The sequence below is a fragment of the Podarcis raffonei genome, chromosome 5, assembly GCF_027172205.1.
Source record: "Podarcis raffonei isolate rPodRaf1 chromosome 5, rPodRaf1.pri, whole genome shotgun sequence".
In the NCBI taxonomy this organism is placed as follows: Eukaryota; Metazoa; Chordata; class Lepidosauria; order Squamata; family Lacertidae; genus Podarcis; species Podarcis raffonei.
In genome coordinates, this window is record NC_070606.1 from 98,738,421 (window position 1) to 98,764,002 (window position 25,582).

Consider the following 25,582-nt stretch of genomic DNA (forward strand, 5'->3'; position numbering starts at 1 on the left):
CTGAAGTCTGCTCACCCCTAGAAGAACCAAATGTCTAGAAAAATTATCCCATCATGGCTTGCCCATATGCCTTTTTAATAGCAGCTTGAGATGCAGATTTCAGGTGGATGTTTTCAAGGCACAGACACAATGTCTGTTAATGTCTGCAGCTGGAGCTGTTGTTTGAGGCACAGGAGCAGAGCCTGATAAGAAACATTGACAGTGTGAGATCTTGTAGTTCAGTCCTGAAATGGTCCTGCTGAGTCTTTAGTGAGCTAATGTGTGCCCTTAGCGGAAAATATTCGAGGAAGATAAGTGATCTGGCAGCGTGGCAAACGACTTCTTGCAATGACACCCACTCTGAAATGCTCTATGGAAAGAGTCAGGTAGACAGTATCCTTTATCAGGGGCAGAAATCTCAACTGAGTTTGCAGATGTTCTGTAGACACTCAGCCCATCACAAATAATTTTGGCTTTCCTTTTACTTTAAATGTCAGGGGGGAGGGAAGATGAGCTTTGACCATGCTGACTAGATAGACGCTATCACCTGTCATCTAAGTAAGAAGATCTTTCATGATCTTTTTGAGTTCTCGCAAAGCCTCAGATGGAAACAGCTCCTTGCATTTTTGCCTGGGCAAGTTAGATCAATGTCTCCCTGATATATAAATAAAGCAAACGAGCAGTTTTGAAGTAACAGAAGATGGGCATCTCTGCATTACAGATTTGTTGGCTTCCGGTCCTACGTGGATGGATGTTTCCAGGGGAGTGTTCTTCAGCCCCACAGAGCCTTCAATGTGGGGTTCGATTCTATCCTCTGTTATGTACTGAGTTGAATAGGATCCAAACTGCAGCAGTCTGATTGGTCCTAGAACAATAGGATCCAAAAGGCAGCAGTCTGATTGGTCCTAGAACAATAGGATTCAGAATGCAGCAGTCTGATTGGTCCTAGAACAATGCAGCAGTATGATTGGTTGGCAGGAACCACACAATCATGTTCCAGATAGAAGTGAATCCACAACCTGATTGGCTTACAGTAGAATTCCGGAATTAGCCAATCATGTGCAGCCCATTGTGTAAATAATGTATATAAAGCAGATACTTTGAGGGGACTTTCATTCATTCCTCCTCACCACTATGAGCTGAATAAAGAGCATGAAATCACTTTGCGACTCTGAGTATATTTCACTGGCGACGAAGGTGGGATCCCGCTGAGCTGACTGCCACACACAGCACCGCAGCACCGCCACCTGCCGCACCGCTGCCTCGCACCGTGTATCCAGGCTTCAGCTCCGGGACACAAGGAACTCAGAATGGCAACCGACAGCAGCTTCTCGCCGTTCAACCCAGCATCTGGAGACTGGGAAGCGTACGCCTCCCGTTTCACCTTCCTCCTAGAAGCCAAAGGGGTCACCGATGAAGAAGACGCCAAGAACCTCATTTAATAAAAAACAAACTAATTAACTAACAATAATAAATAATGCATCCAAGACAGCAACTTCTTCATCTATTTGGGAATCTGGAAATAGAGAATAGCTCCAAACTCAGTAATGCACAAGAACCAAATGGCTTTTTGAGGACCATATGCCGCCAATATTGTAGATTAAGATTATTTAAAGCGTCTGGCCAATGAAGCTGAATGCTGGAAGATTCAGGACAGATAAAGTCCTTCTACATGCAGCACATAGATAAACTGTGGAACTCCTTCCTGCAGGAGCCAGTGATGGCTACCAACTTGGATGTTTTTAAAAGGGGATTGCACAAATTCATGGAGATGATGATTTATTTTTGTGCCCCAACAGAATATACAAAAACACAACAGAACACCACACAGCAAAAACTTCCTGATACAGGACTGCCTTCAGACACAGGAACCAAATACTAGGGGGCAAGCTTCCTTTGCCATAAAATATTTGAGGAGGCCAAGCTCAAAGTACCTTCCATCAGCTATGGCTGGTGGCCAAGTGTGGGATGTGAAACACAAGAGCAGTCAAGTACAACATTCCTAGAGTGAACATGTTTACACATGGGGAGGAATGTTTGTCCAGCCAGCAGGTAAACTTCCTGTTTCCTTCTGGGCTGGGACAGACTTCCTCTGCATGTGACTAGAGGTGGGCGTGGCCTCACCTGTGCAGGTAACAACAAAAGCACAGGGCAGGGCAGCCACCTCTCTGTGACTACTTTCGTTGAAGAAGCAACATCTTCTTAGCCAAAGATGCTCTTTTGGCCTCCAGCCAAGAGACGACAAAGGGACTGTCTCCTTATGAGATAGTTTCTAGGTGTATGTTACTTTTCTAAGCTAAGTCTGCCTTCTGGGATCCGATTGTGAACAGAATGACGTGTGAGTAAACCTTTTTATACTTTTATAGAAGACTGTGTTGTGTCTTATCTTTTATGAGGGAATAAGGGGGAAATACCAGAACATTTATTATAGAGGCTTTAGAGAGCCTGAGCAAACGCATCCGCTGTGAGTTTAAAAAGGGGAATGTTACTCTGCTAAATTGTGGAACTTGTTAACACAAGTTGGAAAAGGATATAATCAAACAATATATCCTCTCCTGCATCCCTGAACAATCCCACACACAGCTATGCCCCTATTTGGACAGGGACAGTGGTGAAGGAACCCTCTTGGGTGCCTGGGGCAGCGCCCATAGGGGCGGGGTGAACCGCCCATAGGGAGGGACAGGACATGCGGCACCCATTCTCTCCCCCCTCCATTGTTTGCTGACCTGCCTCCTTCCTGTCCTCTCCCCTGCCTGCCTTCTCCAGCTGGGAGCGCAGACACGCCACCCGCCTATGACTCCAGGGAGTGGGGCGATCGCGCCCAGCTGGGGAAACCAATCCGGTGCTGTGGGCCAGCCGGGGTGTGTGATTGGGCCCGGCTGGGATTTTGTCACCCCGCCCCCCCAGGGATGACATCCGGGGCAGACCACCCCCGCTGCACCCCCCTTGCTTTGCCCCTGGACAGGGATAGCTTAACTCCTGTTGTCTATGCTCTGGAAATCTCAAGATTAGATTACTGCAATGCATTATACATAGGGCTGCCTCTGAAGACAGTTCAGAAACTTCAGCTAGGGCAGAATTCAGCGGCCAGGTTGCTCACTGGAGAAAGACGGTTTGAGCATCTCATACTGATCCTGGTCCTACTGCACTGGCTACCAATTAGTTTCCGGGCCCAATTCAAAGTGCAGTTTTTGACCTATAAAGCCTTAAACGGCTCAGGACGGCAATATCTCAAGGGCCACCTCTTTCCCGGACCCTGAGATCATCATCTGATGCCCTTCCTCAGAAGTCTGGAGGATGGCAACATGAGAACAGGGCCTTCTCTGCAGTGGCTCCTCATCTGTGGAATGCTCTCCCTAGGGAAGTTTGGCTGGTGCCTTCATTATACACCTTTAGACACCAGGCAAAACGTTCCTTTTTAACCAGGCCTTTGGTTGGCCTGATGGACACCCTATGCCCTTTTAAAATGTGGTGGGTTTTCTTGGGGGGGGGGGCTATCGGGTTGTTGTTATTTTGATTACAGTAGTACCTCTGGTTACGTACTTAATTTGTTCCGGAGGTCCGTTCTTAACCTGAAACTGTTCTTAACCCGAAGCACCACTTTAGCTAATGGGGCCTCCCACTTCTGCCGCGCCACCAGAGCACGATTTCTGTTCTCATCCTGAAGCAAAGTTCTTAACCCGAGGTACTATTTCTGGGTTAGTGAGTCTGTAACCTGAAGCGTATGTAACCTGAAGCGTCTGTAATACATACCACTGTATGTATTTTGCGGTTTTATATTTTGATTTTATTCTGTGAAGTGCCCTGAGACCTCCGGGTATAGGATGGTATACAAATAATAATAATAATAATAATAATAATAATAATTTATTCAAGTTGCCACCCCTGCATTCAGATGTCTTTGGATAGGGCTATAGATGGATATGATGTCTGCACTGCCTCTCACTGTGGAGCAATGCTTCGGAATACCAGCTGTTGGAAAACAAAGGAGGAGAGAGGGCCTTTGGGCTTGGATCCTGCTTGCAGAATCCCACTGGGGCATCTGGACTCGATGGGCCTTTGGACTGAACCAGCAGGTTCTTCCTATTTTTTTATTTATTACATTTGATCGTCGCTTCGTCTAGTCCAGGGCAACCCAAAGTGACTCACAGACAGACACACAGACATCTCCCAGTCTTCCTATTAAGAAGAAATACACCAAAAACCATCATGCCCACTTATGAAAGGGTAAAGGCCAAAGACATGATTATAGAGGAAAGTTTTCAGCCTGGCGCCTAAAGATATATAATGATGGCACCAGGCAAGCCTCTCCTTTATACACCTTTAATAAACAGTATGTTTGCTGTTTTTAATTGCTGCAAGGATAACTGAAGATGTGGATTCAGGTAGGTAGCCGTGTTGGTCTGCCGCAGTCAAAATAAATTTAAAAAATAACAAAAATAGTCCAGTAGCACCCTAACCAAGTTTGTTCTGGGTATAACCTTCCATGTGCATGCATTTTTTAATTTATTTCGAAGATGTGGATGAATTTGCAGATGGTTTCTGAAAACGTTCTCACCACCCCACCGTTTTATCCTTTTCCTTTTTATTTTTTATTTTTTGGCGGGGTGGTTTTAAGCCAAACAAAAGTGTCAACAGTTCTGATGCGAGAGTGTAAACACCTCTTGATGCCATTAGTACCGGAGCATTATGCAAATTCTCCTAATTTCTGAGAAATCATTAAATGCACAGGGCGAAGGCTGTGAATCATTTCCTGTCAAACGCACCATTAGCTTTTTCTTGCTGAACGAACAGATTTCGTTTTGAAAAGGGAAAGGGAGACAGGGTGCCGGAGCGGGGACCTTTTACTGTGAAAGCCATAGCATCCGGTCACATACCTCCTCCCAGGCGCCCCCTTTTAAGCGGGACAGGCAGGCTTTCTCTGCCTCTGTCCCGGGACACCCCAATTACGTGCAGCCTGCGGACAGGGGCTGCAGAAACAGTTCCTGCAGTGGAAGGCGGCATGTGAAGTGCCAGATTTACATATAAGCTAAACAATTAAAAAAGTAAAGGAAATTAAACACCGGAGGTACATTTCCAAAATATAAGATAAAAAACAAATAAAATAAAACCTACAAACTGCAACAGACTGCCTCTCCTGGAATGTCCCACGGAGGACCTTACGGTCTTCAAACAAAAACATCTTGGAGATCCTGGGCCACAGGGAGGTTAGGCTGGCCTCAACCAGAGCCACGGCCTTTTCGGCCGTGGCCCCGATCTGGTGGAATGCTCTGTCCCAAGAGACTAGGGCCCTGCGGGACTTGACATCTTTCCATAGGGTCTGCAAGATGGAGCTGTTCCACCAGGCCTTTGGCCAAGGCACAGTCTGACCCCCTCCTTTGGCAATCCTCACAGAACTCTAGCCCAATGGTTGCCATTAATTTGATTCTGAATTGATTTTTAAATGAATTGATTTTCGAACATTGTGTTACTTTTATTGTTGTTAGCCGCTCTGAGCCCGGCTTTGGCTAGGGAGGGTGGGATATAAATAAATTATTATTATTATTATTGGCTCCCATGGTGTAAGCAATGGGCCCCACCTGCTCCCTCAAATATCACTGGTTTGCTCCTTTCTATATATATGGTACCTACATTCTGCATGGACTCGTCGCATGGCAACATGTGCAAATGGCTTGAGATAACTATGATGTCCATCAATTATCATATTGCATATATTCAACACAAAAAAATGGTGACAGTTTGTTGTTGATAAAGGACAGCTGGACATATAAAGGGCCCCATTAACTTCAGTAGCTTAGGGCCTCATCAAACTAAATCCGGCCCTGGGCACTGGAGTCCTCCTGCCTTCTTAGTGTTGTAGGAAAATTCCTGGGCTCACTTGGGCTACCAAACAAAGACACCAGCCAATAAATTAGGAGCAAAACAGCAGCCTGCCGGCCTGGTGAAATATACTCAGAGTCGCAAAGTGATTTCATGCTCTTTATTCAGCTCATAGTGGTGAGGAGGAATGAATGAATGTCCCCTCAAAGTACCTGCTTTATATACATTATTTACACAATGGGCTGCACATTATTGGCTAATTCCGGAATTCTACTGTAAGCCAATCAGGTTGTGGATTCACTTCTATCTGGAGCATGATTGGGTAGTTCCTGCCAACCAATCATACTGCTGCATTGTTCTAGGACCAATCAGACTGCTGCATTCTGAATCCTATTGTTTTAGGACCAATCAGACTGCTGCCTTTTGGATCCTATTGTTCTAGGACCAATCAGACTGCTGCAGTTTGGATCCTATTCAACTCAGTACATAACACCTGGTCTTTATTCCAGAGGCTGTTGCAACAGGAGTTCCACCCACCACATGGTAGAAGCAGGAAGGAACCCAGAACAAAGGATGGCTCCCTCCTTTATCAGTTTTACAAAGATACCCACAACACCCCTAAAATTACATCATGCATACATCACAAATACATCACAAATTGGGAGGGTCTGGCAACAGAAACCTTGAGCACCAGGGCTTGCCCCCAATTCTTCCCTCTACCTCCACCATATGCCCATCAAACGATGCAAAAGAGATATTGACATGTCCCTGTTTCCCAGCCAAGTTAATCACACCCTTTTGTCTTGATCTGGGTTTGCTACTGTTTCTGGAATGGCTACCTGTCTGGCACTCAGGTAGATTATCAGCCAGGCAGAGGAGCTGCTGAGTACCTGAGCTCATGCTTTCGGGGTTATGACTGCCCTCACCCATGTCCCAAGCTCCCCCCCCCCGAACAGAACAACGCTGGAAATGGTGTGGTGTTGCGCGTTATGTGGTGCTTTGAGGAGACACCGTGTGTGTGAACAAAAGGGGCTGGTTGTTGCACACTGTGTGCTGGAGGGGCAACCCCCCAAACGTTATAAAAAATTCCTGTAACACTCCCAAACCTGGCAAGCACTTACGGGGCTTTGGGGTAGAGGACGGAGGGCTCTTGCACCCTGCCAAGGCATTGCGCCTCCTTCCCAAAGCCTGGCACAGGCTTTGGGAAGGAGGTGTGAGACCTGTGCCCTGATTTTTATCTGCAGAATGTTCGGGGTGTGTTATGTGGTAAACTTAAGTTTTTAATGTTCGATGCTGTGTTGTTTTTAATATTCAGTTGGAAGCCGCCCAGAGTGGCTGGGGAAACCCAGCCAGATGGGCGGGGTATAAATAATAAATTATTATAATTATTATTATAATGATTATAAACTGTATTTGGGGGTTCCATTCAGCTGCGATCATGGATCATAGCTGTTGATCAGTTCCCAAACCTTTCTGGCCCACCTATCCCTTGGCGCATTAACACAGTGCCCCTGACCCTGCCCTATAAAAGCAGCTATTCACTTCCCCGAAAGGTACTTTTATTTATTTTATTTATTAGATTTATGTACTCTCCTTCATCATGAGATGTCAGGCGGTTCACAGAGTAGAATACAGGATAAAAACATGAAAATAAGTAAAACTTAACAGCGGGACATTAACACCCTTTCCCACAAGAGAAACAAATGCACAATGGCCACCATCAATCACATAAGTTAGGTGCAACGAATGCCCTATGTAGAAAAATCATTGGATTGAAATTAAAAGGGAATTGAATTTTTAAAATCACCCAGACTTTCACTGCAGAAGGAGCTCAATGTATGTTCAGATCTCCTGGATATGTTTGGCATGGTTTGTTGGAGACAGTGGAAGAGGGAGCCTTTGGGGCTGAAGTCAAACTGCTGGAAGGTTCCAGCGCCTGTTGTGGCTGTAGAGGCTGAAATGGGAGCGACATGTTTAGTTGCAGCTGGGGTAGAGGAAAGTGTTCCGGTTGTGCCTGGAAAGAATAGGCGCAATTCAGAGGTTTGCGAACTACCTCAGTGAATTCGTTAATCTGAATTAGTTCCTTCCAGAAGGGAGACCCTGGAGAAGTGGACAGTTTGGGCCTGCTGTCTTGGTAGCTTTTGGTCACGACGGAACGGCAAGAGGGAAAATGTGTCTCTTCTTCTTGCTACTGCTTTCCTATGTGAGGCTGCTTCCTCCCTCGTGGCGTCACTTTCTGGCAACGCAGCAGTTTGCAAACAAACAAAAAATTGCGTGGGGTTCGAAATGTGCGGGAGGATGTCTCTTCTCTCAGCCAGCTCTGCCGCCTTTTTGTTGTGGTCTTGTGCATCAAATCCTTTTGTGCTTGGCGCTCTGACGTTTCCTTTAAACCTTTACCCAGCATGTGAAAGCCGCCGTGGTAGGAGGCAGAGAGGGAAAAATGGGTGGGAGGGGGAGCTTTGGGGTTCTGCGACAGGCGGTGATGGGGACAGTTCAGTTCTGCTCCTGGCGCCGTCAGGTGGCTTCCAGAGCAACGGTGGCACCACGAGAGCCAACTCTGCAGGGATGGCGGGCTGGAGAACGGCCCGTTGACGCTCCTGCCTCAGAACAGCTTGAACCCTGGGACCAGGGTGTGATTTCTGAGCAGCTTTTCCGAGGGGACAATGGAGAGCCTGCATCAGGTGGAGTTGGCCGGAATGGTCTTATTGCTACTTTTCTGCCGGTCTGCTCTCCTCGCCAAGCAGTCTGGTATGTAACTGGTGTGCTCATCCGAATGAGACTTCTGTTGCTTTAACTCCCAAGGAGGTGAATTCCCAGGGGAGACTGAGGCAGGTCTATGGACCATCTCAAGGGGCTGGGAGCTGGGGGCACTGTTATACAGTGGTACCTCGCGTTACATACGCTTCAGGTTACATACGCTTCAGGTTACAGGCTCCGCTAACCCAGAAGTAGTACCTCGGGTTAAGAACTTTGCTTCAGGATGAGAACAGAAATCGTGCAGTGACAGCAGGAGGCCCCATTAGCTAAAGTGGTACCTCAGGTTAAGAACAGTTTCAGGTCAAGAACGGACCTCTGGAACGAATTAAGTACTTAACCCGAGGTACCACTGTACAGTGGTTCCACTCCTTCCTCTGGGCGGAAAGAGGTGGTGGGGGATGAGTGTTCAGACCTCTGGGCTCTAACTTGTGGGGTGCCTCAGGGTTCCGTCCTCTCCCCCATGCTTTTTAATATCTATATGAAGCCGCTGGCAGAGATCATCAGGGGGTTTGGGCTGGGTGTTCATCAGTATGCGGATGATACCCAGCTCTACCTCTCAGAACCAGTGAAGGTGGTGAAGGTCCTGTGTGAGTGCCTGGAGGCAGTTGGAGGATGGATGGGGCTAACGGATTAAGGTTAAATCCTGACAAGACAGAAGTACTGTTTTTTGGGAGACAGGGGGCGGGCTGGTCCTGAATGGGGTAACTGTGCCCCTGAAGGATCAGGTGCGCAGCCTGGGAGTAATTTTGGACTCACAGCTGTCCATGGAGGTGCAGGTCAATTCTGCGTCCAGGGCAGCCGTCTACCAGCTCCATCTGGTACGCAGGCTGAGACCCTCCCTGCCCGCAGACTGTCTGGCCAGAGTGGTGCATGCTCTGGTTATCTCCCGCTTGGACTACTGCAATGCGCTCTACATGGGGCTACCTTTGAAGGTGACCCAGAAACTACAACTAATCCAGAATGCAGCAGCTAGACTGGTGACTGGGAATGGCCGCCGAGACCACATAACACTGGTCTTGAAAGACCTACATTGGCTCCCAGTACATTTCTGAGCACAAGTCAAAGTGTTGGTGCTGACCTTTAAAGCCCTAAACGGCCTTGGCCCAGTAGACCTGAAGGAGCATCTCCACCCCATCATTCTGCCCAGACACTGAGGTCCAGCTCCGAGAGCCTTCTCACAGTTCTCTCCTTGCGAGAAGCGAGGTTACATCTCAGTGGTGGCACCTGCCCTGTGGAACACCCTCCCGTCAGATGTCAAGGAAATAAACAACTATCTGACTTTTAGAAGACATCTGAAGGATCTGAAGGCAGCCCTGTTTAGGGAAGCTTTTAATATTTGATTAATTATTGTATTTTAATATTTTGCTGGAAGCCGCCCGGAGTGGCTGGGGAAACCCAGCCAGATGGGTGGGGTATAAATATATTATTATTATTATTATTATTATTATTATTATTATTATTATTATTCATGATGGCATCAAAGTCTATGCTCTGGATGCCAGTTGTTTGGAGAGAAACTTTAGGGGTCCACTACAAGATCTTTTTTTCAGACTTTCCGGGGGGTCTGGTTGTGCACCAAGGAAGGCAGATGTTGGACCGCATGGGCCTCTGATCTGAATCAGAAAGGTCGTTATTATGTGCTCAATTGACAGAGGAAAAAGAAAAGTAGAAAATTCATGAACTCAAGCTGGGGGGTGGTTTGCCACAGTGGAAAATCATCTTGCAGAACTCCTTGCTCCATGATGTTGCTGCCGCCACTACTCTCAGCATAATCTAACAGCCACAAAATGCAGGTGGCCACTTCCAGATGGCCAGTCAGACCCTTTATCATCTTAGTCCCCTCCTCTACACATCTTCCAGCTTGTCGATATCTTTCTTAAAGTGTGGAGCTCAGAAGTGGAGTATCCAAATTGAATCAGGGTTTCTTAGCTCCGCTTCGATAATCAATATTATTTATACCCACCCATCTGGTTGAGTTTCCCTAGCCACTCTGGGCGGCTCCTAATCGAGTGTTAAAAACAATACAGCATTAAATATTAAAAACTTCCCTAAACAGGGCTGCCTTCAGATGTCTTTTAAAGATAAGATAGAATAATTTATAATAATTATACACCTTGCTTCGAATCCCCACGATGGGGTGAGCTCCCGTTGCTCGGTCCCTGCTCCTGCCAACCTAGCAGTTCGAAAGCACGAAGTGCAAGTAGATAAATAGGTACCACTCCGGCGGGAAGGTAAACGGCGTTTCCGTGTGCTGCTCTGGTTCGCCAGAAGCGGCTTAGTCATGCTGGCCACATGACCAGCAAGCTGTATGCCGGCTCCCTCAGCCAGTAAAGCAAGATGAGCGCCGCAACCCCAGAGTCGTCCGTGACTGGACCTAATGGTCAGGGGTCCCTTTACCTTTACCAATTAAACTGAGCCCAGCTTGCTGTGCTGATTATATGCTTTGCTTTTGGCCTCTTTTCGCCAGCAACCTTTCGTCCATCGCAGTTAGATAAACCGATGGGAGCGACGGCCAGGTTCACCTGTCGCTTGTCGGAGACCGTTCAACATTATTCCCTTAACTGGTACAAATTGGGTGACGACAAGCAGCCGAAATTACTGGACCTTGGAAAAAGCAAGTATAGCCGCACCATGCTGAACGCGACGACCTTTGAAATTAAAATCTCGGACTTAGAGTTGAACGATAGCGGGACCTACTTCTGTGGCCTCATCTGTCCCTCGTTGAAGTTGACAGAAAGCAACAGGGCGAACCTCACAGTAACAGGTTTGATACAAGTCGTTCTGGCGCTTTATGGGTGCGAATGGGTGAGAGAGTGGCAAATGCGATTCATTGTCAGCAGGAGCAGAACTGATGTATGTCGGGGAATGTACAACATTTATTTATTTTTCAAACAAAACTTGTGCTTCATTGTAAGAAGCGAAAACCTCAAAGCCGTTTACGGAAAGAACGATGAAACAATAAAATCACCGGTATGAAAAATTTGCAACAATAATCTGAGAGTTGAAAGAACTACAGATTAAACCTCAAAGCAACTTTTTAAACTGCTTGGTTGTTGTTGTTGTTTAGTCGTTTAGTCGTGTCCGACTGGCTTACCTAAACAAAAATGTTTTTACCGAAAATTGTACCATGGAAATCAATAATCAAGGATTTCCAAAAGGGTAGGTAATACAGTGGTACCTCGGGTTACATACGCTTCAGGTTACATACGCTTCAGGTTACAGACTCCGCTAACCCAGAAATAGTGCTTCAGGTTAAGAACTTTGCTTCAGGAGGAGAACAGAAATCGTGCTTTGGCGGCGCGGCGGCAGCAGGAGGCCCCATTGACTAAAGTGTTGCTTCAGGTTAAGAACAGTTTCAGGTTAAGAACGGACCTCCGGAATGAATTAAGTACTTAACCTGAGGTACCACTGTACCAAACTAAAAGATTGAGTCATCCTATTTTCGCATGGGGGTCTGAACTGACAGTGTCTGATCAGGAATGAGACCTTGGGGTCATCGTGGATAGCTCAGTGAAGATGTACCGGCAGATTCTTTCTAGCTTCCAAGTAGATTCCAACTGGCTCAATTTATGGGCTTATCCTATATATTACAAATATAGGACACGAAAAGATGGATCATCAACGCGTCAACCTTTGTCATTTTAAAGCACAGACAGGTTGATGGCAAACTGGAGCAATTATTTTAGTGGCCTTGACGTCATGCCTGATTGCAGTCCCGTAGACTCAGAAGTAAATCGTATTAACATTATTGGAACCAAGGCTGCTCCCAGACTGTCCCTTTTATGTGAGTGAGAGTCAGCCCCACACTCTCTGCAATGACTCTGGGAAAAGTGCTAAGCATGATCCTCTTATGCTGGGTTAGCCTTGGGATGGACCCAAAATTTTGGAGCCAGTCAGTCAGGGAAGTTTTTAATCTGTGATATTTTACTGTATTTTTGGTTTCTATGGAAGCCGCCCAGAGTGGCTGGGGAAACCCAGCCAGATGGGCGGGGTACAAATATATTATTATTATTATTATTATTATTATTATTATTATTATTATTATTTGCTTTTCCGTTTCAAACCCTCAGAGAAAGAACTTGAGCCTGAACTACCGTCAGAGGAGACAAAGCCTGGACTGCCGTCAGAGGAGAGGGAGGATCACGGAGAGATCCTCCTTGCTGTCATCGGAGTTGGGCTGTTTCTGGTGCTCCCAGTTTTGTGTTACTACCTCTTTAACCTCATCCAGAGAAAGAAAGGTGGGCATCTCAGCCGCTTGTCCCACTTTCTCCTCTCCCGGGCATCTTATATAACAGGGGTGGCCAACTCCCAAGAGACTGCAATCTACTCACAGAGTTAAAAGCTGGAAGTGATCTACCCCCTTTTGGGGGGTTCAGGTCCAAGTTGTTGAACTTTTTTTTAGGTAGGAAAGCCCAGGGTTTGGCGGGGTGCAGGACGAAAATTTTGAGCTTTTTTTAGGGGAGCCAAATTTGTTGAGTTTCTTTGGGGGAGCCGGTGATCTACCAGTGATCTACCACAGACGTCCAGCGATCTACCGGTAGATCATTGGACGTGTCTGTTTAATAATAATAATAATAATAATAATATACCTCGCCCATCTGGCTGGGTTTCCCCAGCCACTCTGGGCAGCTCCCAACAGAATACAACGGTACCTTGAGTTACAAACGCCTCAGGTTACAAACGCTTCCGGTTACAAACTCCGCTAATCTGGAGGAGTTACCTCGAGTTGAGAACTTTGCCCCAGGATGAGAATGGAAATCGTGTGCTGGCGGCGCAGCAGCAGCAAGAGGCCCCATTAGCAAAAGCACGGCTCTAGTTGAGAACAGTTTCATGTCAAGAACGGAACTCCAGAACGAATTAAGTCTGTAACTAGCACTACCACTGTATTAAAAACACGTTAAAACATCAAACATTAAAAACTTCCCTAAACAGGGCTGCCTTCAGACGTCTTCTAAAAGTCAGATAGTTGTTTATTTCCTTGACATATGATGGGAGGGTGTTCCACAGGGCAGGCGCCACCACCGAAAAGGCCCTCTGCCTGGTTCCCTGTAACCTCACTTCTCGCAGAGAGGGAACCGCCAGAAGGCCCTCGGAGCTGGACCTCAGTGTCCGGGCAGAACGATGGGGGTGGAGATGCTCCTTCAGGTCTACTGGGCTGAGGCCGTTTCGGGCTTTAAAGGTCAGCACCAACACTTTGAATTGTGCTCGGAAACGTACTGGGAACCAGTGTAGTTCTTTTAGGACTGGTGTTATATGGTCCTGGCAGCCGTTCCCAGTCACCAGTCTGGCTATCATATTCTGGATGAGTTGTACTTTCTGAGTCACCTTTAAAGGTAGCTCAACGCATGAATTCTAACTGCTTGTATCCTTTTGCAGAGGAAGAAAAACTGCAGGATGAAAATGCTCCCTTGGTAAGTTCCCTTTTGCTCAGAGAGCTTCGCTTGCTGTTGGCCCCTTCTGACGCTGGCACTTGGCTGATGCAATTCAAATCACATCCTGTTTGGCCCCCAACGCTCTTTCGTACAGATATGGGCCCAACCAGGCAGCTGTTCTGTTGCACGGGTATTCTGCAAGATGTTTTATTTGGACACAGACATTTAAAGCACTATGATACCACTTTACATAGTGCTGGCTGCGTACCAAAAGGATTCTGGGAAATGCACTTTGTTAAGGGTGCTGAGAGCTGCTTGTTGTTGTTGTTTAGTCATTTAGTCGTGTCCGACTCTTCATGGCCCCCTGGACCAGAGCACGCCAGGCACTCCTGTCTTCCACTGCCTCCCGCAGTTTGGTCAAACTCATGCTAGTAGCTTCGAGAACACTGTCCAACCATCTCGTCCTCTGTCGTCCCCTTCTCCTTGCGCCCTCCATCTTTCCCAGCATCAGGGTCTTTTCCAGGGAGTCTTCTCTTCTCATGAGGTGGCCAAAGTCTTGGAGCCTCAGCTTCAGGATCTGTCCTTCCAGTGTGCACTCAGGGCTGATTTCCTTCAGAATGGTTGGATCTTCTTGCAGTCCATGGGACTCTCAAGAGTCTCCCCCAGCACCAGAATTCAAAAGCATCCATTCTTCAGCGATCAGCCTTCTTTATGGTCCAGCTCTCACGTCCATACATCATTACTGGGAAAACCATAGCTTTGACTATATGGACCTTTGTTGGCAAGGTGATGTCTCTGCTTTTTAAGATGCTGTCTAGGTTTGCCATCACCTTTCTCCCAAGGAGCAGGCGTCTTTTAATTTTGTGGCTGCTGTCACCATCTGCAGTGATCATGGAGCCCAAGAAAGTAAAATCTCTCACTGCCTCCATTTCTTCCCCTTCTATTTGCCAGGAGGTGATGGGACCAGTGGCCATGATCTTAGGTTTTTTGATGTTGAGCTTCAGACCATATTTTGCGCTCTCCTCTTTCACCCTCAATAAAAGGTTCTTTAATTCCTCCTCACTTTCTGCCATCAAGGTTGTGTCATCTGCATATCTGAGGCTGTTGATGTTTCTTCCGCCAATCTTAATTCCGGCTTGGGATTCATCCAGCCCAGCCTTTTGCATGATGAATTCTGCATATAAGTTAAATAAGCAGGGAGACAATATACAGCCTTGTCGTACTCCTTTCCCAATTTTAAACCAATCAGTTGTTCCATAGGAGCTGCTAGGAGATCCCTGTTCCCCTCCGGGCGTGACGATTCCCAGAGCGCCCTGGAATGTGGGATTAATTGTTAAAACCCCTCTGGGAGTTGTAGCTCCATCAGAGGCGAATTTGGGGGAGCGATGCACTGGGTGTACTGGCGGAGGAAGAGGGGGCAGGGGAGCGTACCACCCCCAGATCCATCGGGGAGGGGGTACCATCGTGCCCGCCCCCCGACATGCACCTCGCCCCCCCCCACTGTGCTGGGCTGCATTCACAAAGCGGTTTTTGGGGGGGATCAAAGTTGTTGGGCATTTTTGGGGAACATCTCTCCCCCCCATTTTTTTGGGGGGCTTTTCAAAGTGTTTTTATTTTTGTTTTAATCACCCTACTTGCCATACGTCCGGGTTTTCCTGGACATTTTGCCAATTCAGTGTAAATCTGCCTTGGCTCCATTTTCAAATCCAATTCCCCCCCGGAACATATGGCAGCCCTAAGTTTATTCCCTTTTCCTGATGCTTCCCTACCTGGTAATTTCCACATCATATTTTTTTGAGCTTTCAAACGACACAGAAGCCAGTTATGGAAAAAGGCAGAATATAGCAGAATACAGCAGAATCTGCTTCCAGAAATAAATCTGTTTGCAAACAACACAGGAATGAGTCCAAAAATTATAGAAGTGGATTTTACAATTTGCCACATCTCAAATATATGGATCCGTTGTTGCTTTGCAGAGGGGCTGTAGCTAGCAAAAGAGGAGCAAGAAACAAACCAAAACATTTATTGTTTTAAAAGCAGGAAGTTTCAGGATATGCATGGATTGGAAATGAAGCCCTGAAATGTTTGCTGGTGGAAACAAGTATTGAAAGCGGGATTGTGTGTGGCCCCTGATAGCCTCCTGAGCACAAATCATCATGACTGTGCAATAAAAAGGATGTCTAGAGGGGCCTTACATTTACCTGCATGTAGAAAACAAGCTTGTCTGGAAAAATAGCCCTTTACAGTTGTAAGTTGGTTTTTGAACAGCTTAGTTCTCAAACGTTTTGGCTCCTGGAAGTGACTGTTCCGGTTTGTGAACGATTTTTGGAAGCCGAACGTCCGATGGGGCTTCCGATTGGCTGCAGGAGCTTCAGCCTGCAGCCAATCGGAAGCCGCGCTTTGGTTTCCGAACGTTTTGAAAGTCGAACGGACTTGCGGAACAGATTCCGTTCAACTTCCAAGGTATGACTGTATCTTCCTGAGATGCTTGTTTTTCTGTGCTTTTAGCCACACAACTTTCCACCGGCAGCTTGAAAAATAGAACGCAGCCAAAACTGGCAAACAGATCCACGTAGAATTATCGTCGTTGAAACACAGATAAAACAAAAGAAAAACACTTTTCAAACTAATATAAGCAATTAAATTGTGTGCCTGGGTTGGCCTGCTGAAATAAAAATGTTGTCAGCAGACATTTGAAGCAGTATAGGAAGGGCGGCTGCCTAAGGGGACCCCTAGATGCCATCCAGACTAACCCTCGAAACCTATAACAATGTTTTTGGAGAACTAGTGCAGAGGGTGGGTAGGAATTTTAAACAAGCATTTCATCAGGCCCCCTCCATCCCTGATCACCCAAGTCCAACTCATTTCTAATACTGAGGTCTGCCTAGGGTGATAGAACACCCCAGAACCAGCTGCAGGCGAGAATGGTATGACCCTCCTTCGTATATCAATATCTCTGTACTGCTCCACTTCAGACTGTGCACAGGAGAGGGTTTATCTCTCTGAATGCTTCCGCACATAAAAAGCTTCTTGCAGGTATAGTAAACTTTCACATCAGGAGAACGAGAATTTTTCCTCCCTGATATGCTAATTTTCTGCCTGCGGGGTTTTTCCTGTTTATAAGGGGAAGTACCTGCAGACGCAGGGATGCGGGTGGCACTGTGGGTTACACCACAGAGTCTAGGACTTGCCGATCAGAAGGTCGGCGGTTTGAATCCCCACGATGGGGTGAGCTCCCGTTGCTCAGTCCCTGCTCCTGCCAACCTAGCAGTTCGAAAGCATGTCAAAGTGCAAGTAGATAAATTGGTACCGCTCTGGCGGGAAGGTAAACGGCGTTTCCGTGTGCTGCTCTGGTTTGCCAGAAGCAGCTTAGTCATGCTGGCCACATGACCCAGAAGCTGTACGCCGGCTACCTCGGCCAATAAAGCGAGATGAGCACCGCAACCCCAGAGTCGGTCATGACTGGACCTAATGGTCAGGGGTCCCTTTACCTTTACTTTACCTGCAGACGCAGCTGGGGCAATTTGTGAACTCTGTCTAACACTCCCTTCCACATGATTTTGGCCTGCTTTCCACATGATGCAGAACCAGGTGGCAAGAATCCTGAGGTGGCCAAATGGGCAGCCCCACTTCAAACTGCAGGAGGGGAATGTGTTCTTTTGTCTACTCACCAGCCGGCATTTTAAAACTCCACGCAAGTAGACAACTAGGGCATCAGGGAGAAACATTCCAGCATGCTTCTTGCGGTACTGGTTTTCTACATGCGGGGAGCTTTTTAAATGCAAGTTGCCCATCTGCCTAGCATCCTCTTTCTGGCAGCACACGGCCAGAGACCCCCGAGAGCCGACAAGCAGTGCATGGAAGGACTGTTATTCAGGATTATACATTGCCTTTGAACGTGGAGACTCCATTTAATGATCCATGCATTTGTCATATTAAGATCACAGAAGGAGGCTGCTGGATCAGGCCGTCTTAAAGCTAGGGGTCAAAGTAAGAAAGACAAATTCTCTTAAGTTTGGTGTGACTTCATTGGTTTTGAAAAAGACATGAACAGGCCTCCTTAAAGGTAAAGGGACCCCTGACCATTAGGTCCAGTCGTGGCCGACTCTGGGGTTGCGGCGCTCATCTTGCTTTACTGGCCGAGGGAGCTGGCGTCCAGCTTCTGGGTCATGTGGCCAGCATGACTAAGCCGCTTCTGGCGAACCAGAGCAGCACACGGAAACGCCGTATACCTTCCTGCCAGAGCGGTACCTATTTATCTACTTGCACTTCGTGCTTTCGAACTGCTAGTTTGGCAGGAGCAGGGACCGAGCAACGGGAGCTCACCCCGTTGCGGGGATTCGAACCACCAACCTTCTGATCGGCAAGCCCTAGGCTCTGTGGTTTAACCCACACGCCACCCGCGTCCCTCAGGCCTCCTTAGGTGTATATAAATGGACATGGTTAGTCCTTTGAGGCCACCCAAGTTGGTGGCTGTCACTGCAGAAGTGAGTTCCATAGTTCCACTATGTTCCTAGTACTGAGTAGCTTCTTAAAAAAACAGCAACAAAAAAACTGGCATTTTTGGGGGTAAAATCTTTTTTTATTAAGTTTTGCTTTACAAATTTAAATTCAAACATTAAGCCTCGTCATTTAGGATTCCCAGAATGCTTTGACTCCTCTCTGCCTTTCCATGGTTACCATTTTCCATCTTTTGTCAACTGCTTCACTTATTTTCTCTATTTTTCTCACATAGTCCATTTTTACCCTAATTTCTAGTACAGTCATACCTCGGGTTACAGCTGCTTCAGGTTGCGTTTTTTCGGGTTATGCACCCACCGAAACCCGGAAGTACCGGAACGCATTACTTCCGGGTTTCGGCGGTCGCGCATGCGCAAAAGCACTAAATCGCGCTTTGCACATGCGCAGAAGCACCGAATTACAACCCGTAGTGGCGCGTCCCGCACGGATCACCTTCGCAACCTGAGCGTCCACTGTACACTACAAGCATTATTCAAACACTGCCAACGTTTTTAGTTGTTTACAGTGTTCTCTATGATACGTTGTAAAATTTCCCTCATTCCTTCTTCAAGTTCTTCTCTTCCTGGTTTCTGATTTTCCCGGTCCATTTTGCCATTCTGGACCATCATCTTCATCAGGAAGTTTTAAGTATTTGTTTTTATCTACTGAAATATACTGGGAGTCGAGAGTGGATTTCATGCTCTTTATTCAGCTCATAGTGGTGAGGAGGAATGGAAGTTCCCCCAGAATGTCTGCTTTATACACATTATTTACACAATGGGCCCCACGTGATTGGCTAATTCCGGGATTCTCCTGTAGGCCAATCAGGTTGCGGATACACTTCCACCTGGAGCTGGATTGGGTGGCTCCTGTGGACCAATCAGACTGCTGCATTTTGGATCCTATTCAACTCAGTATATAACTTCTACCTACCTATCTTTTTCCTTTGTATTGTTTCAATGGGTTCTGAGGTATGGGCTCAAGTCGGTGATAGAATATGGGGGGGTAATTAAAAATCAAGTCAAGTACAACATTACCTGCTTTGCTAGAGTGGTCGTGCAGGGGATATTTGGTCCAGCCAGTCGAAACTTCCTGTTCCTCCTGGCCTGTTTTTTTAACCCTCCCTCTCTTGCTGTACCTGAAGGAAGAAGGCCCTCCTGCCGTGAGTGTTTTCACCGTGGATTATGGGGTGCTGGAATTCCGGGCAGCGGACAACGCTCAGAGAGCGCCCCAAGAGCGCTTCGCTTCCGACCAGACCGAATATGCCACCATCATCTTCCCCCCGGAAAAGCCGGTCGCTGCCAAAGGAGGCAAAAAGACTAAGAAACCGAAGAACTGCCCCAGCAGAGCGGAGCCGCACTGAAGGGGCGGAAGCGAAACCTCTCCCTTTTGAACTTTGCATTCTCCCCGATTCCTCAAAGGTCCCGGGACCACACTGCAAGCCCTGGGGATTCATTTGCAAAGTCAGAACATGCTGGGACTCAAAGCTGCCTGGAAGCCACATCTTCTGCATGACAACCCTTGCCACTGCATTGCAGGAGCACGCAGGCCGCACTGCACATGCTCAGAGGCACTGTTTTCATAGGACCTGTTAACGGAGAAATCTGAGATCTCCCTTGGCCAAAAACAAGGACACCAGCCAGGAATACAAGAGCAAAACAGCAGCCACTAGGCTTGGTCTTTATTTAAGACTGTCGCGACAGGACTCCCACCTGCCACCAGGTGGAACAAGATGGAAGCCCCAAACAAAAGAGAACCCAAACTTTTATTAGCTGCTAATCCCCATGTTACCCCCCCCCCAACTACATCACTAATACATCGTGGTTACATCATGAAAGGGGAGGTCTGGTGGCAGTAATCTGAGCATCCTGGACCCTGCCCCATGGTTCTCCTTGCCCTCCACCAAACACCCATCAAATGTAACAAAAGAGATATTTCCATTTCCCTGTTTCCCAGCCAAGTTAATCACACCCTTTTGTCTTCATCTGGGTTTGTTATTTCTGGAATGGCTACCTGTCTGGCCCTCAGGTATCAGGATGCCAGGGATTATCCCTCAGGCAGAGGGGCTGCTGAGGAGCTGAGCTCACATGTCTATATGCATTTCTGAAGTTTTCCCAGTGAGCCAGTACATAGATGCATTGCTCAGTGAATTCTTACATTTGGTATTGTGCAGCAGAGGCCCTTTGAACAGATAGGAAGAAACTGTGATGAAGTGTTTGTGGGGACAAATCACAAAAGTCACAAAAGTGATTGTGCTGATTTTGGTGGGCTGCATGTGCACGATATCTTCTGGAGGGGCAACCTCCCCCCCAAGCTATACATAAATTCCTGCAACAGACCGAACCCAGGCTCCTGGGGGAAGCTAGCCTATATCCTCAGGTGCCAGTCTTGACTTGTAGTGACTCGCCAGAGCCTCACGCCGAGAAGTTGGTGCTCTGCTGACTCAATCTTACTAAGTCATCCACTTCCTGGGGAAATGTGCGTCTCTTTTGATGACACGGAGATTTCCAAAGACTGCAGCAAACCCATTTCTGGTCTTTCGCTGATTCGTTTCGGAAGTCTGCCCTCAGCCTGCCCAGGTGGAAAAAGCGACTGGCAACTTTCCGACAGAGCTGGGACTTGTGTGCATAGAATCCGATCACTGCAGAGCTGGAAGGGACCCTTGGGTCATCTAGTCCAACCCCCTGCAGTGCAGGAATTGCCATTAAAACTGGTGCTAAGCATGGCCTTTGGGTGCACAATTCCTGGTGCTTTCATTTATCTGGGGGTCCTGGGAAGACCCCCGCCCCTCTGCCCAACGCACTGCCTGGAGCAGGGTGGGGAGGAGGTTAAATGAAAGAGGTAAGGGGATGGAGGGAGAGGGAGCCACTAGACTAGGACCTGGAACAGACCAGGGTTCGAATCCTCCACTTGGCCATGATGCTCACTGGGTGACCTTGGGACAGTCACTGCCTCTTGGCCTTAACCTACCTCACAGGGTTGTTGTGGCGATTAAATTAGGAGCGGGGGAACCATGTATGCCACTTCAAGCTCCTTGAAGGGGAAAAAGAAAAGGTTATAAATGCAAGCAGTCAATCAATCAATCAATCAATCAATCAATCAATCATTTTCTGGCTGTGACCCTTGGTTTGAGACTGGGAACCTCTCTCCCTCCTGAAAGAGCCCGACCATTATTTCTAAAAGTGTAGAAAACCATTTTGTCAATACAAGGGTTGGGTTTTTGTGTGTGGTGGTGGGGTATTCTGATTGCTGCTGAATACTGCATCATGGGATGTTTTCATGGTCTTAGGTGTTCATTTTGTACTGTTTTCAAACCTCCTCCTCCTCCTGTTTTAATGCTATTTTCAGCTGTTTTTAATTCTATGCTTGTAAATCCCCTTGATTCGCATGCAAACAGCGATTCTTAATAAAAAAATTCCTTCCAGTAGCACCTTAGAGACCAACTAAGTTCGTTCTTGGTATGAGCTTTCGTATGCATGCACACTTCTTCAGATACTTAAATCATCATCTATAGGTCTTTTAAATGGAATTGTTATAGGACTCTATCTGCCCATATATAAAATACATGTATATATTTTATCAGCTGCCTTGGAGGCAGGATGTAAATTTCTATCAATAAATCGGTCAGATCCCTATATCTGTTTTAGCGCCTGATAACTTGCTAAAGTTCTCCCCGCCTTGCATTTTCTATCCTTTAGAAGTGTTCCTGGTTTTGCATGTGGGGAATTAATATTTATTTTTGGTAATTTCTCTCTGGGTTCGTTGAGCGGGAGGTGTCTGTGAGATTGCTCTTGCAACAGCTGAGCATGTTCAGGGTGAGGTTGTATCACACTGCGCCCGGCAGGCTGTTGTGATGCTATTCACACTTACGCAGAAACTGTGACTTGTGCTGTTCAGATTTCCCACTCTGATGCCATTGCAAGCTCTGAGAACCAAAGTGCTGATGCTCGTGCGGTCTGCGGTCCACGCTGCGCCACCAAGCGCAAGGCGAACTCTGCATGTTTCGACCTGTTGCAATACATCATGTGCATACAAATGTCAGGCCAGCAGCAAGTGGGGAAGAGCATGAAAAGTTTCCGGGCTAGGAAACTATGCTGTGGGACAGCTGTTATCATAAATGTATTAAGAGCAGGAAGGTGGTAGAATCACTGGGGTTTTTAAAGTAGAGGTTGGATGGCCATCTGTCATGGATGCAAGAAGCCAAACGCAGCAATGCAGGGAGCATGTTGCTGTGGCAAAGAGCCGAAGGGAAATGCTGACCTTATATCCCTTCCCGGCTCTTGCCACCAGCTGCTGTGAGTTACCAATCGGCCTCACCTGTGCGGTCACCCTTGCCTCTTCAGAACAAACTTAGGAAGGCCCCAATCCTGCACAGTCCTATTGGTCACAGGGCCTGGCTCCTGCATGCACACCTGACACCTTTGACGCAAGGTATATTGCTTGCAAAATGCATGGAATTGGCACATCCTCCCTGCCGAGTAAACTGGCTTTACGCAGGGGTGTAGCTAGCTGCTCCAGCACCCGGAGTGGCGGGGGGGGGGCCAAGCCGCCCACGGGGGTGGCATGACAATCTGCGCACAGGGGCAGCACAGTGATCCGCCCGGGGCGGCGGCGTGGCGAGCTGCCCACCGTGTCCACCTGACGGACACAAGCCCCATGCTGCCGTTTCGGGCAGCGCGGAGCCCCAAGCCACTGCGTCACTCCCAGGAAAGATGCGTGGCTTGGGCGCGCTGTAGACTGGGCCCCGCAGCAAGTGCCGCCTCCCATGGTGTGCCTTTTTGTCACCCCCTCAGGGATGACATCCAGGGTGGACCGCACTCTTCACACCCCCTTCCTATGTCCCTGCTGGGAAGGTCACACCACATACTAGTCACATGCGAGGACGGATACTCCAGGCCAGGAGGAACAGGAAGTTTCGACTGGCTGGACCAAATATCCCCTGCACGACCACTCTAGCAAAGCAGGTAATGTTGTACTTGACTTGATTTTTAATTACCCCCCCCCATATTCTATCACCGACTTGAGCCCATACCTCAGAACCCATTGAAACAATACAAAGGAAAAAGATAGGTAGGTAGAAGTTATATACTGAGTTGAATAGGATCCAAAATGCAGCAGTCTGATTGGTCCACAGGAGCCACCCAATCCAGCTCCAGGTGGAAGTGTATCCGCAACCTGATTGGCCTACAGGAGAATCCCGGAATTAGCCAATCACGTGGGGCCCATTGTGTAAATAATGTGTATAAAGCAGACATTCTGGGGGAACTTCCATTCCTCCTCACCACTATGAGCTGAATAAAGAGCATGAAATCCACTCTCGACTCCCAGTATATTTCAGTAGATAAAAACAAATACTTAAAACTTCCTTCATTGTGAACATGAGCATGCATCTGCTGGTTTGCTGCCAGGACAGGTTCAAGGCACTTGTGGTGATTCACAAAGTCTTAAACAACTTGGGGACAAAGTAGTTTAAGGACCTGACTCCTTATGCTCTACCTCGATCTCCAAGAACCTCTGCACCCATGAGGTTCAGCTGAGCTTCACTGGGGCTGAGGCTTTAGTGTGACAGGCCCTGCCCTACAGAATTTGCTACCAGCAGAATCATGTTGTTGTTGTTTAGTCGTTTAGCCGTGTCTGACTCTTCGTGACCCCCTGGACCAGAGCACGCCAGGCCCTCCTGTCTTCCACTGCCTCCCGCAGTTTGGTCAAACTCATGCTGGTCGCTTCGAGAACACTGTCCAACCATCTCATAGAATTGTAGAGTTGGTCCAACCCCTACAATGCAGGAATCTTTTTGCCCAACATGGGGCTCCAACCCAGTACCCTGAGATTGATAGTCTGAGCCATTGATCCTTCCGCAGTAACCACCCAGGCCTGCTTTCAGGTAACTTCTGAAAACTGTACTATTGTTTGGACAGGGCGCTGCAATATGAATTACCCCTTTTACCCAATAAGTACTAATGTAAAAAAAGAAGAAGCAAAAAGCCCCTGTGAAATATACTCAGAGTCGAGAGTGGATTCCATGCTCTTTATTCAGCTCATAGTGGTGAGGAGGAATTGAAGTTTCCCCAAAGTATCTGCTTTATATACAGTGTGGTGTAGTGGTTAAGAGCGGTAGTCTCGTAATCTGGTGAACCGGGTTCGCGTCTCCGCTCCTCCACATGCAGCTGCTGGGTGACCTTGGGCTAGTCACACTTCTCTGAAGTCTCTCAGCCCCACTCACCTCACAGAGTGTTTGTTGTGGGGGAGGAAGGGAAAGGGAATGGAGAATGTTAGCCGCTTTGAGACTCCTTAAAGGGAGTGAAAGGTGGGATGTCAAATCCAAACTACTACTCCTCCTCCTCCTCCTCTTCTTCTTCTTCTTCTTCTTCTTCTTCTTCTTCTTCTTCTTCTTCTTCTATCTACACAATGGGCTGCACGTGATTGGCTAATTCCAGAATTCTCCTGTAGGCCAATCAGGTTGTGGATTCACTTCCATCTGGAGCTGGATTGGGTGGCTCCTGCAGACCAATCAGACTGCTGCATTCTGAATCCTATTGTTCTAGGACCAATCAGACTGCTGCATTTTGGATCCTATTCAACTCAGTACATAACACCCTGTACTTGCTTACTTACCTGCCCACCTGTCCTGCAGCCTTTCAGTCTTTCCCACCCCCTGAAAGGTGTCCTTTCACAGCCTCCTGAGTTTGTGCAGCCGAACGATTCTGGAGGCAGGCGCAGCTGTGGCCGCAGAAAAATGCTGACTTGAAAAAAGGCCTCTGGCTGCTTCTCAGAACTGTGAACCTCAATCGCCGAGAGCTGCGAGAGCAGACAAACCACCTGGCTCTCTTGGCATGGGCCTGACTAGGTGTCGCTTTGACGCCCAATCAGCATCCGAGGTATTGGTGGTCGGAAGTGGGGTTGTTCTGTTGCACCGCAGGAAATTGCGCGCATTTCCTGCAAAGGGGTGAAGTGTGGCTGCTGGCGTGTTGTTGAGGAAGGAGAGCCTGACCATGCAAATGTGGCCTTGCGTGGGTGTGTTTTGAGTGGGGTGGAAATGAGACCATAGCTGTCAACTTACAGATTTGAAAATAAGGGACCAGCAGCCTCGGAAATAAGGAATCAGCAGCCAAAATAAGGGATTTTCTGGGCACAGGTATGTTCAACTTCTGAGC

The 25,582-nt window shown here is 47.6% G+C and overlaps 1 protein-coding gene across 1 annotated transcript; it reads left to right on the forward strand.

Annotated features, from left to right (window-relative positions):
• Positions 1–1,849: 1,849 nt before the first annotated feature.
• Positions 1,850–20,023, forward strand: PDCD1 (programmed cell death 1). Its single transcript, XM_053387482.1, has 5 exons — positions 1,850–2,317; positions 11,024–11,320; positions 12,627–12,794; positions 13,933–13,967; positions 19,573–20,023. Exons 1-5 carry the CDS (start codon positions 2,311–2,313, stop codon positions 19,789–19,791), a joined length of 726 nt encoding a protein of 241 aa, XP_053243457.1. The 5' UTR covers positions 1,850–2,310; the 3' UTR covers positions 19,792–20,023.
• The last annotated feature ends 5,559 nt before the right edge of the window (positions 20,024–25,582 follow it).